The sequence below is a fragment of the Salvelinus sp. IW2-2015 genome, linkage group LG11 (genome assembly GCF_002910315.2).
Source record: "Salvelinus sp. IW2-2015 linkage group LG11, ASM291031v2, whole genome shotgun sequence".
Classification (NCBI taxonomy): Eukaryota; Metazoa; Chordata; class Actinopteri; order Salmoniformes; family Salmonidae; genus Salvelinus; species Salvelinus sp. IW2-2015.
Genome location: NC_036851.1, coordinates 860,862 through 883,840, shown reverse-complemented (window position 1 = coordinate 883,840; position 22,979 = coordinate 860,862). Strand labels below are relative to the sequence as shown.

Here is a 22,979-nt window from a genome sequence, read left to right as displayed (position 1 = left end):
GTTTTGTCTTAATCAATGACCAAGATTGTCACGCCCTGATCTTAGAGATCCTTTTTATGTCTCTATTTTGGTTGGTCAGGGCGTGAGTTGGGGTGGGCATTCTATGTTGTCTATTTCTATGTGTTTGGCCGGGTGTGGTTCTCAATCAGAGGCAGCTGTCTATCGTTGTCTCTGATTGAGAACCATACTTAGGTAGCCTTTTCCCACCTGTGTTTTGTGGGTAGAAGGTTTCTGTTTTGTGTCTGCACCAGACAGGACTGTTTGTTTTTGTTCTAGGCCACAGATAGGATGCTTTGCTCACGTTATTAATCTAGCATCTCGAAAAGCAACGTCGGTGAGTACAATCTCTCGCCTCCTAGCAAAAGATCAGGAAGGTGGCATCCTTCTTTCATAAAAGCACAACTGCTGCACATGTTTTCAAGACAAAACAGGAGATGCTGAAGCTACCAAACCACAAACTAATCCAAGATGTCCCTACTAGATGGAATTCAAGCCATGACATGGTTGAGATACCTTGAGCAGAAAGTTGCAGTGTATTCTACACTGACTGATCAAGCTGTGAGGAAGAATGTTAAATATATTGTGACTTAAACCTCTCGAAACAGTTACAACTCTGATATGCACTGAGATCATTCCATCAGTTTCCATGGTCCTGCCTATGAAAACAATGATCCTGAAATCAATGGTGGCATCTGATGAAGATGAACCCGCAGTAAGGGATGTCAAGACTGCTATCAGAGTTAACCTGGAGCCTAGATATGCTGACCCTGGTGTCCAAGACTTCTTGCACAAGAGCACCGCTTTGGACCCCCGGTTCAAGTCTCTGCTGCACCTGGATGCTGCTGCTCATCTGAGAGTCTACAATGAACTCACAGCAGAGATTGTGACCAATATACAACAGGTGTTGTATTTATTTTATTAATTAGTCATTTAACAATTAATTATAAAGTAACAATTGTAATTGTCATAGTGTCTGATAGATATTTCTAACAACAAATCATATTTTTAAAGCCACTTCAGAAAGTAATTTATCAAATTTAATTCTGCAGGGTCAAGCCACAGATACCACAGGAGCCAACCCCTCTCCAGAGACAGCAGGGGTTCTCTTCCAGAAAATAAGTCTGACATGGCTGAACTTTTGGGGGAAGTTGTTCACGACCCAGGAGCAGGGAACTGTTGATGGAATTTATAGGTTTAAATTAATGATTAGAATACTCCACCCTGAAACCATATAATTGTATGAAATTGATTAGAATCATAATTAATTCATGATGGGTGTGGTTTTAGTCAGTAGAATTATATATCTGTGAGTGTAGTTTTTAGTCAGAATTAGGGTATAACAATATATCTGTACAATATGTCTATAGTATCTTAAAAACAGACTGTTTGAGCAAGATTCGGTGCCGACCTTGGCTGGGGGCCACAGAGTACTTCCCAGGGTCTCCCTATCGTGAGGGAGGACGGGGAGTGATTCTCACGGACTCCCCTAATCTTTGTCGGCTGGGTAGCAGGACAGTGTGTGCATAGGATATCTAATGTTTGTGTGCAAATGTATGTGCGTATGAATTCTGTTTGATTGCAAGAGTATGTGTGTAAGGAGCTAGTATAAAATGAATGGTTTTGTACAACTAACCAGCGTGCCCGTGAATAAACCTTATTGACTATTTTAGCTGGGCCTCTGTCTGTTTCATTTCAGTCAGTATGTTACAAATCCTGATTAGCAGACTGAGTAGTTAATTGAAGTTCAGTTTATGAACATCGAGAACATAATTCTCTTGACAGGAACCAAGTCAAAGGTCAAGGTCATAGAGGTGTCCTCATACAGGGAAGTGGACTGTATTCCCCTGGATGCTGATCCACTTACATGGTGGAAAACCAAAGAGTTAATATACCCTCATGTTGCCCTGGCTGTACCTGGGACCTCTGTCCCTAGCAAAAGTATTCTCCACAGCTGCTGACATTGTCACAGCAAGTCAATCTGCTCACTGCAGATTTGTAATGGATCCCCATCAGCAGCTACTCTTCCTGGGGTCCAACAAAATTAAGGCAGTTTACACAATTTTTAAAACATTACATTCACAGATTTCACAACATACTGTGTGTCCTCAGGCCCCTACTCCACCACATATCTACAGTACTAAACCCATGTATATGTATGTTATCGCGTGTGTCTGTGCCAATGTTTGTGTTGCTTCAGTCCCTGCTGTTCCATAAGTTTTATGTTTTTTTTAAATCAAATTTTACTGCTTGCATCAGTTTAATTGATGTGGAATAGAGTTCCATGTAGTCATGGCTCTATGTAGTACTGTGTGCCTCCCATAGTCTGTTCTGGACTTGGGGACTGTGAAGAGACCTCATGGCATGTCTTGTGGGGTATGCATGGCTGTCCGAGTTTTGTGCTAGTAGTTCAGACAGCTCAGTGCATTCATGTCAATACCTCTCATTAATAAAAGTAGTGATGAAGTCAATCTCTCCTCCACTTTAAGCCAGGAGAGATTGACATGCATATTATTAATATTAGCTCTCTGTGTACATCTAAGGGCCAGCCATGCTGCCCTGTTCTGAGCCAATTGCAATTTTCCTAAGTCCTTTTTTGTGGCACCTCACCACACGACTGAACAGTAGTCAAGGTGCTACAAAACTAGGGCCTGTAGGACCTGCGTGTTGATAAAGTTGTTAACAAGGCAGAGCATCGCTTTATTATAGACAGACTTCTCCCCATCTTAGCTACTATGGCATCAATATGTTTTGACCATGAAAGTTTACAATCTAGGGTTACTCCAAGCAGTTTAGTCATCTCAACGTGCTCAATTTCCACATTATTTATTACAAGATTTAGGGTTTAGTGAGTGTTTTGTTCCAAATACAATGCTTTTAGTTTTAGAAATATTTAGGGCTAACATTCCTTGCATCCAACTCAAACTGCAGCTCTTTGTTGAGTGCTGCAGTCATTTCAGTCACTGTAGTAGCTGACGTTTATAGTGTTGAGTCATCCGCATACATAGACACTCTGGCTTTACTCAGTCAGTGGCATGTCGTTAGTAAAAATTGAAAAAAGCGAGGGGCTTAAACGTGGATAAACTAATCTTCTTAAAAGAAACTTAAATCTGATAATGTTATTTGATATATGCTGCTGGACTATGCACTCTTGTTTAAGTTCTGTTTTAAATTACGATCTTATTTCACATTATAAGGCAGGCACTGCTGTCTTTTGATGTCCCTTTGTTTCCATATGCTCCTGGGAATTCAAGCTACCCATGTTTACTATCACAACAAATGGAAAATCTAAATACAAATTACATATTTCTCAGGCATTTATTTTGTCGATATATTGAAAACGTACCGAACCGTGAGTTTTGTGAACCGTTTCACCCCTAGTAAATATGCGTGCAAGTTTTGTTCTAATCAAATGGAGCACGCTCAAACATAGCCACTTTATTTAATTCATGTGGAACAACTCTGTAAAGTAAGAAAATAGAATGGTTGAAAGTATCTAACAACATTTGGACCAATAGCAATTCCTGATAATGATACATTTTTTAAATGGGAGTAGTACACAATCCATGAAAAGTTCTACAGCGCTACTCTTAAGGCAATTCTCATTCGTCTTTGGTATAATCCATGGCATACATTCTATTGCAGCATATGTATCAAAATGATTTAGCATTCTATGATATTCTAACTCAAGCATGAGAACACCATTGTAAAGTGGATACATCCAAAACGTTCACTTCATCGTCAGTTTTGTTTCAAAGTTAGTTAGCTGGCTAGATTGATTTCGAGTTAGTTACCTGTATTTTGCTAGCTATTCTTTCAAACCTACAAAAATGACTGTGTCCCCAGTTATGTTTACATTTTGGCATTTGTGACACGTCCACTTTCCAAGCATATTAACTGCAAGGTGGTGTATAACATCAGCTCTCTGCATTCAGAAACTATTCAGACTCCTTGACTGTTTCCACAACTTGGAACAAGTTAAAGGGGTCTGACTACTTTCCTGAATGCACTGTATGAGAGCTGATGTTATACACCACCTTGCAGTTAATATGCTTGGAAAGTGGATACGTCACAAACGCCAACATGTAAACATAACTGGGGACAGTCATTTTTGTAGGTATGACACTTCAGTATAGATTAAATAGATTTTTTCCTTCATCAATTTACACACAATATCCCATAATGACAAAGCGAACAGGTTTTTAGATATTTTTGCACATTTATAAAAAATAAAACAGAAATACCTTCTTTACATAACTATTCAGACCCTTTGCGATGAGACTCGAAATTGAGCTCAGGTGCATCCAGTTTCCATTGATCATCCTTGAGATGTTTCTACAATTTGATTTGAGTCAAATCAATTGATTTGGAAAGGCACACACCTGTCTATATGAGGTCCCACAGTTGACAGTGCATGTCAGAGCAAAAACCAAGCCATGAGGTCGAAGGAATTGTCTATAGCGCTACGAGACAGGATTGTGTCGAGGCACAGATCTGGGGAAGGATACCAAAAAATGTCTGCAGCATTGAAGGTTCCCAAGACCAGTGGCCTCCATCATTCTTAAATGGAAGAAGTTTGGAACCACCAAGACTCGTCCCAGAGCTGCCCGCCTGGCCAAACTGAGCAATCGGGGGAAAAGGGCCTTGACCAGGGAGGTGACCAATGGTCACTCTGACAGGGCTCTAGAATTCCTCTATGGAGAACTTTCCAGAAGGACAACGATCTCGGCAGCATTCCACCAATCAGGCCTTTATGGTAGAGTTGCCAGATGGAAGCCAGTCCTTAGTAAAAGGCACATAAGATAGCTACCAAGAGGCGCAGCGGTCTAAGGCACTGCTTCTCAGTGCTAGAGGCATCACTACAGACCCTGGTTCGATTCCAGGCTGTATCACAACTGTCCGTGATTGGGCAGCGCACAATTGGCCCAGCGTCGTCCGGGTTTGGACGGGGTAGGCAGTCATTGTAAGAACTTGATCTTAACGGACTTGAAACAGACGCCTCACAAGTCCTCAACTGGCAGCTTAATTAAATAGTACCCGCAAAACACCAATCTCATCGTCAACAGTGAAGAGGCGACTCCGGGATGCTGGCCTTCTAGGCAGAGTTGCAAAGAAAAAAACATACCTCAGACTGGCCAATAAAAAGAAAAGATTAAGATGGGCAAAAGAACAGACACTGGACAGATGAACTCTGCCTAGAAGACTTCACTGTTGACGTTGAGACTGGTGTTTTGCGGGTACTATTTAATTAAGCTGCCAGTTGAGGACTTGTGAGGCATCTGGTAGCGGAGTTTGCAGCTGTGCTAACATAATTGCAAAAGGGTTTCCTAATGATCAATTAGCCTTTTAATCTGATAAACTTGGATTAGCGATCACAACGTGCCATTGGAACAATGGAGTGATGGTTGCTGATCATGGGCCTCTGTACGCCTATGTAGATATTCCATTAAAAAATCTGGCGTTTCCAGCTACAATAGTCATTTACAACATTAACAATGTCTACACTGTATTTCTGATCAGTTTGATGTTAGTTTAAATGGACAAAAAATGTGCCTTTCTTTCAAAAACAAGGACATTTCTAAGTGACCCCAAACTTTTGAACGGTAGTGTATATATTACACACACCACCAGTTAAACCTTTCTTGTTGCGCGAGTAGCCTACTTTATTCCATCAAATGTTTTGAAGGTGCATTTCATGAAATGCATTAAAGCCCTCCTTTTCCCCAATTTTGGATCATCACCATTGTTGAACTCCTTGTTAATTCCAGACTCAGAGGAATGAAAGAAGAATATCTGAAGCAGAAAAGAATAAGAAATATCTATGATTGTAGAAAATAAAATAGAAAATACGGTTACATGTGGTCATAATTGGTATCAAAAAGGCACAATGAGCATTGACACAGTAATTCCAGGATGTGATTTACACTTCTGATAGTGGGCCTACTCATTTCCCTGTGTGGTGTGTTGGCGCCCTCGTGTGGCTAGGAAGGGGAAGCGCTGCAGTTCTGCTTGCTCCACTAAGCCTTGAGGGCAGCAACATTGACTGGATCTAGTTTCAGCATCTTGAAGTAGGACACGAGTTGATTTGGCACTTCAGCCAAGACGCTCTGGGCGAGGGCTTCCTTAGGATCCTGCAGAGGACAGAATAACAGTGTGATGGGAAGAGTGCCAACAGCGGGGCAACAAAACAAACAAACTCAAGATAGAAAAGTATGTCAAATCTGTCAATATTTTACCAAAGTGGTATGGAATGGTGCTTCACTACCCACTGATACTATTACAGACTAAAGTGATGTTCCATCGAGAATCTTCTCAGTGGTACTGACAACACACTGCACACTGCACAATGACACAACCACAGACTAAAATAAACATACATTGGCAAACTGTCTGAAGGGCACAAACTGTACAATGTCCCTGGCCACGGGTTCGCCACTCAGGGACTTGAGTATGCCTTCGTCTCCATCTAGCAGCTCCATTGCCTTGAAGTTGGCTTCGCCCACCCCGATGATGATGATGGACATGGGCAGGCGTGAGGCCTTGACGATAGCGTCCCGGGTCTGGTCCATGTCCGTGATCTCCCCATCGGTGATGATGAGCAGGACAAAGTATTGCTGAGGGAAATTAAAAGCAGCGGACAGAAAAGTTTGTTAAATGTCATTCAGTTTGCAATGAACACGAGGTAGACAAGGCAAATTCTTCCACTATCCACTGTGTTCATTCTGAGACACTATTTTCAAAATGGTTGCGTAGCCCGTCTACTGCAAATGTCTGATTTGTATCATGTTTGTACATTAGGGCTGTCCCCAACAACAAATCTTAGGTCAACCGAGAGTCGTTCTGTTCTTTCGACCAATTGATTGGTCGAAATATTTAAACATATTTTTCCATATATAGACACACACAGTATGTGTTTGAATAAAATCAACTACATATGCACTGAGCTTGTCTGATGCTTTAAGCACACTGTTTGTTTAAATAATGAATTGTCTTGCTCTCCTCCCTACTGCAGCAAAAAAGGCACCACTGCAAGTGTTTATTGTGCTGTCCATGCTGAAGCTGCAACATAAATTCCAAATAGCAGAAATTCCTATTCCCGCAACCCTCGGCTCTTTACGTGAAACATGGAAGCATCGCATGCATGTGACCAACAGGTCCTGTCCTATCCTGTCATAATCACATCAATAAATTGGTTATCACAAACGTCAAACACATGCTTTAACAAGTGACAGCAAAATGGATGTGGAGGACGTGAATAAGAAACTCGAAACGGGTGTATGTTTACTGGTTGCTCAGGAGGGAATGGGGAAGTCAGATCTGTGGAAGACAGTTTCCACAACAAAGTAAAATACTGGAGATCAAGAAAAAGGAGGGTATACAAGCAAGCGTTTCTTGAGTATTATGTTCGCCGAACGGTTGCTGTTAGATTACACTGTTATAAATGGTTAAAAAAAATTGTAAACATTAAATAAATAAGTGTGCCAGAGACTCTGTTCTAACAAAGACAAAAATATATACACTCCCGTTCCAAAGTTTGGGGTCACTCAGAAATGTCCTTGTTTTTTAATTTAAAATATATATATTTTGTCCATTAAAATAACAGCAAATTGATCAGAAATACAGTGTAGACATTGTTAATGTTGTAAATTACTATTGTAGCTGGAAACGGCTGATTTTTAATGGAATATCTACATAAGTGTAGAGGGGCCCATTATCAGCAACCATCACTCCTGTGTTCCAATGGCACGTTGTGTTAGCTAATCCAAGTTTATCATTTTAAAAGGCTAATTTATCATTAGAAAACCCTTTTGCAATTATGTTAGCACAGCTGAAATCTGTTGTCCTGATTAAAGAAGCAATAAAAACGGGCTTCTTTAGACTAGTTGAGTATCTGGAGCGTCAGCATTTGTGGATTCGATTACAGGCTCAAAATGGCCAGAAACAAAGACTTTCTTCTGAAACTCGTCGGTCTATTCTTGTTCTGAGAAATGAAGGCTATTCCATGTGAGAAATTGCCAAGAAACTGAAGATCTTGTACAACGGTGTGTACCACTCCCTTCACAGAACAGCGCAAACTGGCTCTAACCAGAATAGAAAAAGGAGTGGGAGGCCCCGGTGCACAACTGAGCAAGAGGACAAGTACATTAGAGTGTCTAGTTTGAGAAACAGATGCCTGACAAGTTCTCAACTGGCAGCTTCATTAAAAAGTACCCTCAAAACACAAGTCTCAACGTCAACAGTGAAGAGGCGACTCCGGGATGCTGGCCTTCTAGGCAGAGTTCCTCTGTCCAGTGTCTGTGTTCTTTTGCCCATCTTAATCTTTTCTTTTTATTGGCCAGTCTGAGATATGGCTTTTTCTTCACGACTCTGCCTAGAAGGCCAGCAACCCGGAGTCACCAATTAAATGATTCAAGACAGTAGTGAAATTCTTTGAAGTGGTAGGGCAAGTAGGAAGCCTATCCATATAAGGATCCAAAATGCAGTTAAAATCTCCGCCTGTAATTAAACGTGTGGTTGATAAATCTGGTAAGCGATTGAAGACATTGCGAAAGAACCCTGGGTCATCAAAGTTCGGTGCATATGTAACGGATGTGAAATGGCTAGTTAGTCAGCGGTGGTGCGCGCTAATAGCATTTCAAATCGGTGACGTCACTCGCTTTGAGACCTTGAAGTAGTGGTTCTCCTTGCTCTGCAAGGGCCACGGCTTTTGTGGAGCGATGGGTAACGACGCTTCGTGGGTGACTGTTGTTGATGTGTGCAGAGGGTCCCTGGTTCGCGCCCGGGTCGGGGCGAGGGGACGGACTAAAGTTATACTGTTACACAAAGATTTTAAAATGTTACATGTCGTGATAGAATATGGCCTATTACTATAATAAAGAGCTTATAGTTGAAATATGTTTGAATGGGACAGTTTTTCGAAATAATATGGCTACACCTCTAGCCTTGGATGAAAAAGTTGATTGATAAATCTGTGATACCCAACAACATTTTAATCTCCATTGCTCAGTATGCTTTATGTGAGTTTCTTGTAGAAACATATCTCCAGATAAAGATTTCAAATGGGAAAAAAACTCTTCAAATTCGTTCTCAAACCTCGTACATTCCACGAAAGGGTAATGTCGCCACACTGTGGCAAAGTAGTAGAGATATCAATAGCCATAAGAAATAATTATTTGGTCCTCAAATACATTACAATTGTAGCAGTAGTGTTGGAGCAACACATAAAGAGCAAAGGACACATGAAAAATATAAATTCCGCCATAAACACTGTGGAACTGCTGGACACTACAGGGAGGCATAGGCTTGCTAACCAATTTATAATGAAACTAATTTAGCGTACCTTCAGGTGGGCCGACTGGGCCCCCTCACCCTTATGTCAATAACAATTGCTCTTATAAAATAACTGAATTGAGCCAAACAATGTAGTCAACATGTCCCTACTGGAACAGGGAAATCAGTCAGGTGCAGTTTTACCCACCGGTAGGACTATGAAAGCGCTGTCATATCTGAAAATGGTGGGATAATCCATCCTACGCATCACAGTGAACAGCTACTCGGGACAGCCCTATTGGTCCTAGGAGTTGGTGGCTATAGTAGTAATCCTGTCAATGAAAGACTAGGCATCCTGTGGTTTTTCGAACACCTTCTCTACCGTACCATGGGTAAGAATCAGCCAAGCAGGGAAGAGGAGACCGTGTCTGATTCCCACATCTCTGAGTTTCTTCCTAGCTCCATCAAAGACCTGGCGCTGCTTGGTTACCTCAGCAGTGTAGTCTGGGTATATGTTAACCTGAGCTCCGTTGAAGGACAGGGGGAATTGCTGGCGGGACAGGCGCAGAATCTTTTCCTTTTCGGGGTCGTGGTGTATTTTGGCAATCATGACGCGGGGCCGCGTAGCGGAGCGCACACCGATGTGGTGCGCTCAGTCCACTTTTAGGCCTTGGATGAAATTGTCAATCCCTAACAGTTTTGGTATAAATTCTGCCACGAACTGTGTTAGTCTGCCCTTCTTAATTTTTTCTTCCAAGCTTGTGATTTTGATATTCGAACGCCTTGAACGTCCCTCTAGGTCAATTAGCTTGAGTTTCATAGCTTTGTTTGCTGTTAGTAGCTTTTCATTCTGTCCCTCGAGGGTGGTGATTCGTGTCTCGTGGTCACCTGTTTCCTTTCAGATCAATAATGCGGGTTGTATGTTCAGCCAGGCAGGCTTGCACTGACTGTATGGATGAGTCGAGATGATTAAATCGAGCGTTCATGCCCTCTTCCATTTTCTTGATAGCTGCTAATATAATAGTCGGTGAGGGCTCCGAGTCAGGGTTAGCCATGCTAGCCATTATGGCCAGGCTAACGCAAGCCTCCTCGTGCTGTGGTGGAGACTTGCCGTGTTTCTTTCCGGTTGTTTTTGGATTAATTAGTTTACCCTTGGTCGTGTTTCTCATGGAGTTGCTCATTGTATCAGTTTGGTCGTGTAAGTGGAATTTAAATCAAATTTAAGCAAGGGTGAGGAGGAGTTAGTCGGAGAAGCGTCTACTCCATGTAGTGCGCACTAGCGCCCCCCGTGATCGCTCATCTTTGTTGTTGTGAGTGGTAGGGGGAGGGCTTGGGACAAGGAGGAGCCAGAGGTTTCACTCTCACCAAAATCTGTTCAAAATAAGCCCAATCTATTTATATGCGCTTATTTTGAAACTAAGCTGGTCACCTGCTTTCTTGCCTTTCGGACAACGACTCCCATTGTTAGGGCGGAGACATGGGCTTCTTGTCATTATATACATATATCTGGTGTAAATGGGAGGGTGCCCAGCACAGAAGGAGCGAACAAGACCAAAAAGACATGAGAACAAGCGGACATATAATAAACGCTCATAAAAACAAAAAATTGATTCTGCAATAGAGGCATTTGGAATATCGCGCAAAAATATACACTCTAATTCGATATATCGCCCAGCCCTACATTCAGTGTCTTGATAAGTAACTCCAGCGTAGATTTGGCCTTATGTTTCAGGTTATTGTCATGATGAAAGATGAATTCATCTCCCAGTGTCTGGTGGAAAGCAGACAACCAGGCTTTCCTCTAGGATTTTGCCTGTGCTTTGGTCCATTCAGTTTTATCCTGAAAAACGCCACAGTCCTTAAAGATTACAAGCAAACACATAACATGATGCTGCCACGACTACGCTTGGAAATATGGAGAGTGTTCCTCAGTAATGTCTTGGAGTTGCCCCAAACATAATAGTTTCGATTCACAACAAAAAGTGAATTGCTTTGCCACATTTTTGCAGTTTTACTTTAGTACCTTCTTTGCAAACAGGATGCATGTTTTGGAATATTTTTATTCTGTACAGACTTCCTTTTCACTCTGTCAATTAGGTTAGTATTGTGGAGTAACTACAATGTTGTTGGTCCATCCTCAGTTCTCCTATCACAGCCATTAAACTCTAACTGTTGCTATTGGCCTTGTGGTGAAATCCCTGAGTTGTTTCCTTCCTCTCCGGCAACCGAGTTAGGAAGGACGCCTGTATCTTTGTAGTGACTGGGTGTATTGATACACAGTCCAAAGTGTAATAAATAACTTCACCATGCTGAAATGTCTACTTTAAAAATAAAAATAAACTCCCTGGTCTTTGTAGTTTAATCTGTTTGAAATTCACTGCTAAACTGAGGGACCTTACAGATAATTGTGTGGGGTACAGAGATGAGGTAGTCATTAAAAATCATGTTAAACACTATTATTGGGGCCTCACGAGTGGCACAGCAGTCTAAGGCACTGCATCGCAGTGCACGAGGCGTCACTACAGCCCCGGGTTCGATCGGCCGTGACCGGGAGACCCATGAGGCGGCGAACAATTGGTCCAGCGTCATCCGGGTTAGGGGAAGGTTTGGCCGGCCAGGATGTCCTTGTCCCATCACGCTCTAGCGACTCCTAGTGGCGGGCAGGGCGCCTGAAAGCGGACTTCGGTCACCAGTTGTACAGAGTTTTCTCTGACACATTGGTGCGGCTGGCTTCCGGGTTAAGCGAGCAGTGTGTCAATAAGCACTGCGGCTTGGCAGGGTCATGTTTCGGGGGACGCATTGGTTTTCGACCTTCGCCTCTCCTGAAGTTGTACAGGAGTTGGAGCGATGGGACAAGACTAAGTACCAATTGGATATCACGAAATTGGGAAGAAAAAGGGGTAAAAGTAATAAAAATAAATACTATTATTGCAACTGATTAAGCACATTTTTAGGTTTGCCAAAACAAAGGGGTTGAATACTTATTGAGTCAGCTTTAAATGGTTTATTCATTTGTAAAAATTCAACAAAACATGATTCCTCTGTCATTGTGGGGTATTGTGTGTCAGCCAGTGACAACATTTAATCCATTTTAAATTCAGTCTCTAACACAAAATGTGGAAAAAGTCAAGGGGTGTGAATATTTTATGAAGGCACTATATCTCAAAATGTATCTATTGTTTGACTACCATAAAGGCACTAAGAGGGTCATCTGCATTGGGCATCCTCTTTCTAAATGGAAAAATATGACCCCAGCCATGATCAGTTTATTAGATAGCTAAATAATATATTTTATTTTTTGAAGGGAGTCTATAGCGCTAGGATTAACTTTCATTCATGGTTTGGATTATTTTAAATAGTCACCGCTAACTTGAGTCAACTTTATCCAACACTGCACAAAAACAATAGGATTGATTGGAAGTCGTTATGTTCGAACTGTGTAGCCAAAACAGTAACTATAAATCAATCCACTCCATTTTGCTCTCTCCCAGTCTCCCCTCCAGGAGGCTGAGCACCTAGGACCGTGCCTAAGGACAATCTGGCACAATGATTCCTGGCTGTTCCCGTCCCCAATCCACCTTGTCGTGCTGCTGATCCCGTGCTGCTGTTCCGACTGCAGCTTTGAAACCATGGCCTGACTTCGGAGTACGTGCTACCTTATCCCGGACCCGTGCTGATCAAGCTCCCTTTTTCTCCTCTAGGTTTTCCTCCTAGGTTCCTTTACTTATTTTTTTGCCACTGTGCTTCTGCCTCTGCTCTTCGCACACCCATTATTTTTTGATTAGCAGTGGCTAAAGTTTATTCAACTTAGCAGTAGCCATTTAAAAGGTGGAGCCAGCAATGCAAAGTAAACCCCAACATTGGGGTCGATTTCCAAAACGACTAAGAGTGTTGAAGCGCGGGGCTAAACGTCAACTGTTTTGGCCTTGCGGCCATCACTTTTCAAAAAGCATGACGCGCACATCTTCTGATATTGCAACATTTTACATCACACTCATGTACAGTATCATGCTGCTCGTGGCAACATCATATGCCAGAGTCTCAGTTTAAGAAAACCGGAACCATGGATGACGGTTTCTCCTGGTCTCCAGTCTATTTTCTTTCATGAGAGGAAGGAGGGTGGAAGAGAGGTGTTGCATGTGGTCTAGAGTCCTGCATGGGTCCGTTTTGTTTTAAACCGCACCCGCACCCACATTTCAAGCACCACCCAAAACCCGACATCAGGACAGATTTTTCTCCATAACCCGACCCATTCACATAGAATTGTTTCCCGAGAGCCGATCCGTGAACCCTTAAATGTATTATTTAGTAGGCTATTATTCCCCTTCCCTGCATTAATTAATTTGTGTGCATGTCTATTCAACATTTGGTTTAAGAACAATATATATATATTCCCCCCCCCCCCCCCCCCCCCCCACAATGAGATACGCCACATTGACAACTCAAAACGCTTAGGGAAAAAATTGCTTTCTAAATTAGCCTTCTTGACTAAAGAAAATGTGACAAAGTTGGCGGTTACCTTGTACACATAAAAAAGTTTCCTTGAAGTCAGGAACAGTTTCTCTCTAAAAATATCAAATTTGTCATTAATTAGATCAATACAACAGGTAAAAAATTAGGCTAAGAGCTAAAACAAGGATTAGAAGATCAAAAAGCTCAATCTAGCAAACATGCTCTCCTCTAACCTTGCTTCCAACTACCGCTCTCCTCTAACCTTGCTTCCAACTACCTCTCTCCTTCCAAAGACATATAGACCTGTATTTCATCAACTCAAATTGGTGGGAGGGGCACACAGTTACAATCAGCCAATCCTGATTTTACACACACATTCAATTAACTGCTGCAGTTGAAATGGTGAAAAAACATGTTAAACATCAGGGCTAAACTGACCAAGACGCACCTCCAACAACAACTTCACATAATTCTGCCCAAAAACAATGATAATTTCTCTCAACCAGTGGCATATGGGCTTTTTAGGTGAGTGATGTTCTATGATAACCATTGCCCATTTTGTCAAAGGCAGGGATGCAAATGATTTATCTTGTCCATTCCCAGCGCGCCTCTCCAGGGTGCTGTTGGAGACGCAGCACTGTGATGCTCCACCAACATTCCGTCAAAGAAATGACCATAAATCATATAGCATATGGTAGAAAGAATATGTGGCCTTTTCTGTAGCCTACACGCTGGAGATAAAATGTATGTCAATGTAATGAGACGGAAACTTTTTGCATCATGCAGGTTTCTACGATCAAATAGCCTAACCTAAAATGGTGCCCAATGAAATATAACACGAGCTGACATGTTAACTAACATATCCTAAAAACAGGACAAAGTAAAAATTTACAATATGGAATGAACAATCAGGCTACTCATCTAGTGGGTTTCATCTAGTGGGCTACTTTGTCATGATCAGTGGTTTCAAGTTTGTATCCATAAATATTTTACGAGCTGATCATAGAGAAAAACATTTTAAAAAACTTCTGCATTTCCCACCGTGTAAACATATTGCTCAAGATAACTCCTTCTGATAACGTTGGGTAGCTGATATTCAGAGCTTAAATAGCCAAATTGATTAGTCACAGGAATCAGGACTAATAAAGCCAATGCAATGGCCTGTTTTACAAACGGTGGGCTTACCATATGGATGGGCATTTATAAAATGTAACTGCGGACCGACATGGTAGGCTAGACCCCAGTAAGCACAGACAAACGTCTTTTTTTGGTACTGTCTGGACGTCTTTTGGGGGGTTTTACAAAAGGTAGGCCTACCACAGAGATGGGCATTCCTAAAAAAATATGACTCACCGCCTGGATTCGATCTTATGTAGCAACATATGAATCTGTTTTTTTTTTTACATTGGATAAAAATAGAGACGCAGAGCTACAAAATGGTATATCATACACAGCATTTGAGGAAACAATGGGAAAGTAATTATGCTTTAAAAGTTGATCAACTTGTAAACTCCCTTTTGAGAAAGTCTTTCAATGTTTTGGCACTACTATTGGAGAGCCCTTTGTCTACACCCATTCAGCATTGTTCACACCCTCTTAAGCCTTAGCCCCACCCATCTCTTTAAGGGTTGATCCGAGCGTTCTGTACTAACTTGCCAGCTACTATATATAAATATATGAGAGTGAGTGAGTGAACAGCTCACTGAACATTACACGCCCTAGCAGAGCTGGTTAGGCTGCTTTGTTATCCAGAGCGTTGGTGACGGCAACTGTGCTGTCAGATTGTGCTCTCTGTGCTCTCTGGCCAATAAGTAGGGTTGTTCCAAAAGCTCTGACCTCACAACGACAGTCAGGCTGGCTAACATTGGCTAGCTACTTCCATACACATAATGAGAGAACACCCCACTCTGACCATTTTACTCACCCTAGCAGAGCTGGTTAGGCATTTTTCACGTTACCCAGAGTGTTGGTGACTAACAGTGCTGCTGGCTACAATTGAATTACGCTTTGTTGCCAACGTTTACTGACACAGGACATATTCAACCGGTGTTGAGCGCTCAAAAATTAAATCAGTTATTCTAACCAACCAGGTTATATGGCTATAACTAATCAAGCAAATGTGTCTGAGATACGAAGAATAAGATCATACGCATAACGTTAGCTAATATTAGCTGATGGGGTCGCTAGCTATCTAACAGTACACTTGAATTGAAACCACTGTCAAAATTAGAAACGTGTAATATCTGAAAATGTAGCTAGCTAGCCTATCTTACCAGTATACATCATGGTTGGACGCGTCTCCTGTCTGATGCCATTCATGGTTGCCCTTACTAGTTTGACGATGTAATCCAGACTGGTGTTCTCTCCATCTCCTTAGCCATCTTACTCAAATTCCACTGATTTCAAAACTCGGTCTTCCAGAAAGTGGAGAGCACACACATAACGTTAGCTAACGAGCCAGCCAGCTAACTAGGTAACATTACACTTTAACTTGCATTAGGTTTATGCAGTTTTACTATGCGATACAATTGAAAAAAAGCTGTGTTTGACACGATTACCTAGACATAGTGACCAGCTCCAATAGACAGACATGTGCTATACGGCAGACCAATACAAACTCATCTCTCTTAATATCCAGCACACTCATTATCTCAGCCAACCATGGCTAGTGGGAAGGTTGCGCTCTTTTTCTGTGGCTAAACCAACTAGGCTCGTAATTTAACAATTGTATTCATATTTACAGATGACATACTAGTTTGATATTAAGGCACATGAAAGTTCACATGTTCGAGAAGACATTTCTGCCAGAAAACGCATTTTGATGTAAAAATAAAATAAAAAATGTTTTGTTCTAACAGCTCTCCTGTGAAGTAGTGACTTGCAACATACGCCTAGTTTCATGAATCGGGTCACAAATGACATATTTTCAACTTTCATTCAGAATCGAAAATGAACCCGATTTCAACGTCCGGAAATTAAGTATTTTCACCTTTCATTCAGAACCTAACTAACATCTGGGAAAATATGTAATTCTGCTTACTGGGACTATTCTTGTAGGGGCAGCAATTCTTTGGTGCAGGACCAGTTCTGGATAATAAGGATCCGCCCCTTTTTGTTCCTCCAATTTTTGCCTAAAATGACACACCCAAATCTAACTGCCTGTAGCTCAGGACCTGAAGTAAGGATATGCATATTCTTGATACCATTTGAAATTAAACACTGAAGTTAGTGGAAATGTTAAATTAATGTAGGAGAATATAACACATTAGATCTGGTAAAAGATAATACAAAGAAAATTGTTTTTGGGTATTTTTTCTGTACCATCTTTGAAATGCAAGAGAAAGGAATGTAGAATGTATTATTCCAGCCAAGGCACAATTTAGATTTTGGCCACTAAATGGCAGCAGTGTATGTGCAAAATTTCAGACTGATTCAATGAACCATTGCATTTCTGTTCAAAATTTTGAATCAAGACTGCCCAAATGTGCCTAATTGGTTTATTAATACATTTAAGTTCATAACTGCGCACTCTCCTCAAACAATAGCATGGTATTTTTTCACTGTAATAGCTACTGTACATTGGACAGTGCAGTTATATTAACAAGTATTCAAGCTTTCTGTCAATATCAGATGTCTGTGTCCTGGGAAATGTTATTGTTACTTACAACCTCATGCTAATCACATTAGCCTACGTTAGCTCAACCGTCCTGCGGGGGACCCACTGATCTTGGTTAACGTGTTTATGGCGGGATATGAAAAATGACTGAAAACAGGGTCCTTTAACAATAACAAATTCACACACAAAATGTGGAATGTTCAGTATTTTAGTGAGGATGCGTCATCATTCTCACAGAAAGCCTATAGCCGTCATAAAACACCACCATTTTGTTTAGATAATCAAATAGTTTAATTGAACTGAAATAAACAAATTCCCACACACATATACAGGATGCAAAAATATGTATTTTGAAGGCTATTGCCTACTCAAACTTTTACCAGCCGCACCGGTTTCAAATTGATATGGTCTAAATCAGGGATGGGCAAATGGCGTTCTATTAATTATTTATTTGGAACTCAGTTGTGGTTCTCAACTTAATGTTGAGAGTTAGAATACACAAGGTGCAATTTCGAAATGTGGTTGTGCATCAGCAGTTTCTGTTGTTGTGTGTCAGTCACTGACAGTCACTCAATTAGCAAAACATTTTTAGATGTATAGAATTGCAGCTAATGTGCTGCAAATTTTTTCTCTCAGCTCCATGGCAAAATTTGTAGAATTGCATGAAATTAAATAGAAATGGCAGGGGCCGCAGCGGTAAAAAATAAATAAAAAAAGGCTAAATCCTCTCTATGTCTACGACAAAATGTGTGGAATTGCAGGAAATTAACTCTAAAACTGAAATGTTTTGCTCGCAACTAAATTTTACTTAGGGCCTCCAAAAGGTTACGGTCGGCTCTGACTGCATGTGTGGGTATAAATGTAGGAAGACCCACGAGCCACTGCAGCCCCGATTTTTTTGGGTGTGGCCCCCACCCCCTACAAAGTTGCCCATCCCTGGTCTAAATTAACAAAAGCCGGAATTAACATAAAACAATTCCTTGCAAAAGTATTCATCCCCCTTTGTGTTTTTCCTATTCTGTTGCATTACAACCTGTAATTTAGATGGATTTTTATTTGGATTTCATGTACGGTAATGGCCATACACAGTAGTCCAAACTGGTGAAGTGAAATGGAAAAAATAACTTGTTTTAAAAAATTCCCCAAAATAAAAAGCGGAAAAGTGGTGAGTGCATATGTATTCACACCCTTTGCAATGAAGCCCCTCAATAAGATCTGGTGCAACCAATTACCTTCAGAAGTCACATAATTAGTTAAATAAAGTCCACCTGTGTGCAATCTAAGTCTGAAAAGCCCCAGAGTCTGCAACACCTCTAAGCAAGGGATCAGGGTTTGGGTATAAAAAAATATCCAAAACTTTGAACATCCCACAGAGCATCATTAAATCCATTATTAAAAAATTGAAAGAATATGGCACCACAACAATCCTGCCAAGATAGGGCCACCCACCAAAACAAGGCAAGGAGGGCATTAATCAGAGAGGCAACAAAGAGACCAAAGATAACCCTGAAGGACCTGCAAAGCTCCACAGCGGAGATTGGAGTATCTGTCCATAGGACCACCTTAAGCCATACTCACCACAGAGCTGGACTTTACAGAAGAGTGGCCTGAAAAAGCCATTGCTTAAAGAAAAAAATAAGCAAACACGTTTGGTGTTCGCCAAAAGGCATGTGGGAGACTCCCCCAAACATATGGAAGAAGGTACTCTGGTCAGATGAGACTAAAATTTAGCTTTTTGGCCATCAAGGAAAACGCTATGTATGGTGCAAACCCAACACCTCTCATCACCCCGAGAACATCATCCTCACAGTGAAGCATGGTGGTGGCAGCATCATGCTGTGGGGATACTTTCTTTGGCAGGGACTGGGAAACTGGTAAGAATTGAAGGAATGATGGATGGCACCAAATACAGGGATATTCTTGAGGGAAACCTGTTTCAGTCTTCCAGAGATTTGAGACTGGGATGGAGGTTCACCTTCCAGCAGAACAATGATCCTAAGCATACTGCTAAAGCAACACTCGGGTGGTTTAAGGGGAAACATTAAAATGTCTTGGAATGGCCTAGTCAAAGCCCAGACCGCAATCCAATTGAGAATCTGTGGTATGATTTAAAGATTGCTATACACCAGCGGAACCCATCCAACTTGAAGGAGCTGGAGCAGTTTTGCCTTGAAGAATGGGCAAAAATCCCAGTGGCTAGATGTGCCTAGCTTATAGAGACATACCCCAAGAGACTTGCAGCTGTAATGGCTGCAAAAGGTGGCTCTACAAAGTATTGACTTTGGGGGGGTGGAATAGTTATGCACACTCAGGTTGCCTTATTTCTTGTTTGTTTCACACAAAAAAATATTTTGCATCTTCAAAGTGGTAGGCATGTTGTGTAAATAAAAAGGTCTCAAACCCCCAAAATATCAATTTTAATTCCAAGTTGTAAGGCAACAAAATAGGAAAAATGCCAAGGGGGGTGAATACTTTCGCAAGCCACTATAATTAACTGATAATAAACTGAATTAGCCTATCGTAAACAAATAGCCTACCAACTTGCACTTTTTTGCAGGCTGTGTATCCATCTTCCGGGTGTTTCCCCCCCCCTACCTGATAAATAATTGCACCCACCTGGTGTCCCAGGTCTAAATCTATCCCTCATTAGAAGGAAACAATTACAAAATGCAGTGTAATTGTCTTCGAGGTCTGGAGTTGAGCTTGAGGGGTGTAGGCTATTTCCCTATCATCACCTTTTTTATTTCTGCGTTGACGTTAGCCATTTTCGTGTGAGCTAGGCTAGCCAGGGAAAATAAACTTGGCAACGTATTCTCACGTGGGGGGGGGGGGGGAAACATAAGTTTCAGCTCCACACAAATACTTGACAATACACTACGTGCATGGCTGGTAGCATATGTCTGCCATACCTCTCACAGGATGGAATTCTCAACAAAATGCAACAAGCTCCTGTGTTATTTTTTTTAAACCTTTATTTAAAACGTTTCCAACGTGCAAAAATTGTTCTTAACCGCGAGCCAACCTGCGGGTTGAAAGTACGTTTTCATTTTTTGTGGGTCGAAACCCGATGCAGGATTCTAAAGTGGTCTAGACTCACCGATGCGTTGTTCTGCTGTGCCGCCCCTGACGCGATGCCTGCCACGTGGTTGATGATGGGGGAGAAGTTGGTGGGACCATAGAGCTTCACCTGAGGTAGGGCCATGCGGTAGGCCTCCACAATCCCCTGGACCCCTGCAACACAACACGTAGGGCCACATTAGTTTGAGCTAAACTGCTGTATATACTGTAGGGCAATGGTACCAAAACACTATTTGAGAAGGTCCAGCAGTGACAGCATGCACAATGAATTACTTTGGCACAGCCAGGAGTAAGCATGATTTGCATTGTCCACAAGAATGAATGTAATCCATGGTACCGATGTTAACAAAGCCGCATTGCAAGCCAGAACTTCCTAGAAAAATCTATGTTCGGTAGTTGGAGTTTGCAGGGATTTATTAACGTACATACTTCTAACTTTAAAAAAACACATTTATTCTACTTTTTAGTCAGGGGAAACCCATTGAGACCAGCACAACAATACAAAATGATCACTAAAAAAATACGTAACTGTTTAAAAGTTTGGGGTCACTTTGTCCATTAAAATGACATCAAATTGATCAGAAATTGTGCTGATTTTTTATTGAATATCTACATAGGTGTACAGAGGCCCATTATAAGGAACCATCACTCCTGTGTTCCAATGGCACGTTGTGTTAGGTAATCCAAGTTTACCATTTTAAAAGGCTAATTGATCATTAGAAAACCCTTTTGAAATAATGTTACCACAGCTGAAAACTGTTGATTAATGCTAATTAAAGAAGCAATAAAACTGGCATTCTTTAGACTAGCTGAGTATCTGGAGCATCAACATTTGTGTGTTCGATTACAGGCTTAAAATGGCCAGAAACAAAGACTTAACATCTGAAAAACCCGTCAGTCTATTCTTGTTCTGAGAAATGAAGGCTATTCCATGCGAGAAATTGCCAAGAAACTTAAGATCTCGTTTAACGCTGTGGACCACTCCCTTCACAGAACATCGCAAACTGGCTCTAACCAGAATAGAAAGAGGAGTGGAAGGCCCCGGTGCACAACTGAGCAAGAGGACAAGTACATTAGTGCCTAGTTTGAGAAACAGACGCCTCACAAGTCCTCAACTGGCAGCTTCATTAAATAGTACAGTCTCAACGTCAACAGTGAAGAGGCGACTCCGGGATGCTGGCCTTCTAGGCAGACTTCCTCTGTCCAGTGTCTGTGTTCTTTGGTCCATCTTAATCTTTTATTTTTATTGACCAGTCTGAGATATGGCTTTTTCTTTGCAACACATTATGCATTTCATATGCAGTTCATTAACCCAACCTCTCTGATTCAGAGAGGCTGCCATAATCGACAATAGAAGCCATCACTCTGGTTCTCACACAATTGCATAGCCTATAGAAATGTTGACCAACATGAGCTCACATTAAGTGTTTGATTAGATTTCCGATTACATTTGCATTGATGTCAGAGTGATTAGAGGGACAAGAGTGCAGAGGACCAGGCAGTTATCAAGTTTGGTTTGCTACTAATGACCAAAAGCAGCATCGGGGCTTGGAAATGACTAATTACCGTGACTAAATGGTCACATGGAATTTGACGGCTGTCATGACTCATGACCGCCGGTGTGGCGTTAATACAGTCACCGTAACAGCCCTAGGTCTGCTGCATTTTGATAAATGGTGTCACCGTAGTCCAAAACTGGAAAGAACGTTAATTGTACAATCTGTTTCCTGCTGTTTAGAGAGATGCAAGATCTGTTTCTAAAGAAGATTAGGAAAAATCTTAGCTTTTTAACTAGCTCTTCCTACACTGCTGAAATAATTGCTGTAATTTTGTTATTCAAAACAAACTATTTCTTATTAACTATTTCAAACAACAAACAGCCACATCTGTTTGTTGTTTGCTGTAACATGGACAATACAATTTTATTGTATTGTAATTTAATCTTCCATTGGGCACTTAGATTAGATTGATTACCAGCTGTGAACAAATTTCAGCTGGCTTGATGGAACTAACGGACCATTGGAATATTCAGATATTACTGCAAAAATAACGACATTCTCTGAGGGAAGAAAACTTGAACAGGTTTTTCTCGAGTATCAATGCTACTAAACTTTGTAAGTTTCGGCCTGCTATGCAGTTTTGCTAACGTCGGTACCATGGATTACATACATTTTTGGGATGATACTAATAATGCTAACTCCTCTCTGTGCCAAAAGTAAGCATATTATGAAGTAAACAAACTCTGTTCCTGGGTGATTAAAATGCACAGAAAGTTACTGGAAAGTTCAGGAAAACATGAGGAATGATCATAAAGAAACCATGGTTCTATGAACTAATCGGTGCATTCAGTTGACTGAAGAAAACACAAAACCCAGTGTTATTCGGCCCGTATTGGGTATGGTCCGCATTGAGTATGGCACCTGTAGGTATATTTGTTAAAAATTGCAAATGGCAAAAAAATATAAATAATGAATAAATAATTCTGCATCTGGCCTAACAACAAGCAACGAGTATGGGTTCAATTTTAAATTGTATCTAGCCAGATTAAAAAACATGAGGCGATAGA

At 41.3% G+C, this 22,979-nt stretch overlaps 1 protein-coding gene and 1 long non-coding RNA gene across 5 annotated transcripts in view; one reads left to right on the top strand and one right to left on the bottom strand.

Moving 5' to 3' along the window:
• Window positions 1–222: 222 nt before the first annotated feature.
• Window positions 223–1,669, top strand: LOC111970609 (uncharacterized). The gene is made up of 2 exons (XR_002878132.2): window positions 223–901; window positions 1,050–1,669. It is a non-coding gene; the product is annotated as an uncharacterized lncRNA (long non-coding RNA).
• A 1,751-nt stretch (window positions 1,670–3,420) lies between these two features.
• The window catches only part of cpne1 (copine I), a 57,220-nt gene continuing 37,661 nt past the window's right edge, over window positions 3,421–22,979 (bottom strand). For 3 of the 4 annotated variants that reach the window (XM_023995783.2, XM_023995781.2, XM_023995782.2), the window contains exons 14-16: window positions 20,433–20,566; window positions 6,375–6,611; window positions 3,421–6,128 (exon numbers count right to left, since the gene is read on the bottom strand). In XM_023995783.2, coding sequence (XP_023851551.1) covers window positions 6,015–6,128; window positions 6,375–6,611; window positions 20,433–20,566 — 485 coding nt within the window. In that variant the 3' untranslated portion in view covers window positions 3,421–6,014. The remainder of the gene's footprint in view (window positions 6,129–6,374; window positions 6,612–20,432; window positions 20,567–22,979) is intronic. The other variant, XM_023995784.2, reaches the window with a different exon arrangement.